General features: G+C 24.2%; 1 protein-coding gene across 1 annotated transcript; it reads right to left on the bottom strand.

The window, feature by feature from the left end:
* Positions 1 to 18: 18 nt before the first annotated feature.
* On the bottom strand, positions 19 to 736 carry LOC105461856 (cytochrome P450 4C1-like; the record flags this gene model as incomplete). The annotated part of the gene is made up of 2 exons (XM_011708362.1): positions 19 to 122; positions 568 to 736. Coding segments are annotated over 2 exons (273 nt in total), but the record flags the coding sequence as incomplete, so codon positions are not given.
* Between the last annotated feature and the right edge of the window lie 654 nt (positions 737 to 1,390).

The raw sequence follows: 1,390 nt of genomic DNA, 5'->3' as shown, positions 1-1,390 counted from the left end.
CTCTTCCGATCTCAAAAATCGATCTGGATCAAATATCTCTGGATTTGGCCAAAAATTGGGATCTCTGTGAACTCCGTAGATATTAAGATGTATATTTGTCCGAGCAGGTAATAAATATGATTCTAAAAAGCATATTATAGAATAAGATAAAGTTTATAAATAATAATTATAAAAATTAAGTTTCATTAAAATTTTAAAAATAATCTATTCAATGCTGCTCAAAACACATAATGTACGTGAGAGAAAAATGAAAATTTTAAGTTGTTGAAAAAATTACATTAAAAAGAAGTTATCCTTTTATACTTCTAATATTATAATAACAATAATAAGTAACTAATGTATAGTACCAATAATAAACAAAAATTTTAAATGCTACTTAAGAAACTTGTTATATTTATTAAAATAAGATTAATTAGTGTACTTTTGTAATAAAAATACACATATCTTATCTTATAAATATTGATATATATATATATATATATATATATATATGTAATATATAATTTTTGATAACTTATTTAGTAATGTTTAAAAATTAAAATCTACAAAAATTGATTAAATACATACTTAATTTTACATCTTCCAAAATAATTCGTGATATATAATAAACGCTGGGATATAAGCGTAACGACTCTTTTATACATCTCTCTAAATATGGTAAATTTTGCAACGATTTCATGGTGAGTTTCCCTTGATTCTCTTGCATAACAGAATCGACTTCCTTTCGCACACGATCCTGTATTTTTATAGTGTTAATTAAAAAACCAATTCTTAATATTTTAATATTTTATGTGCAGAGATAGATTCTTATAACTTCTTTATTTTAAAGATTTATTGATTGATTTCTTCGAAGTTTACATAACTAATATATATATTATACTTAAAATTCATATTTAAAACACTACTTATTAAGTTAAAATATAAAAACAATTTAAAGATATACCCCAGCAAACAAAGATTATAACTATAATATTGCAGCAACATTAGTAACATTTTTGCAAAAAAGCTGGAATATTTCAATGTGCAATATCCTGCAACCTTGCAGTTATAGTTTATGTTTGAAGAGATACGTATATTTATTTTCGCCTTCTTAAAAATAAGAAAAATATGTTGTGTGTGCTTACATACTCACACAATAAAAGCTCATTATTTTAATAAATAATTTCTTGAAATAATGGAATATTAATTAAAATTACCCGGGAATTTTGTTTTGAATGTTTCATATAATTTTTCAGGATTTCTATACAAGGTGATTTTTTTAACCTGAAACTTTCAAATATATCGAAAAATAAGCACACTAGGAAAAAATGTTTCAGACAAAAGTTGTAGGGTTTCGAGGGGGACATAAGATGATAACATTGGTTTGATCCTGAGTGGCGTCGTCAAGGTC

Source organism: Wasmannia auropunctata, unplaced genomic scaffold (genome assembly GCF_000956235.1).
Source record: "Wasmannia auropunctata unplaced genomic scaffold, wasmannia.A_1.0 LD276374.1, whole genome shotgun sequence".
In the NCBI taxonomy this organism is placed as follows: domain Eukaryota; kingdom Metazoa; phylum Arthropoda; class Insecta; order Hymenoptera; family Formicidae; genus Wasmannia; species Wasmannia auropunctata.
Note: the sequence above shows the minus strand (reverse complement) of the source record. Positions and strands in the feature narration are given on the sequence as shown.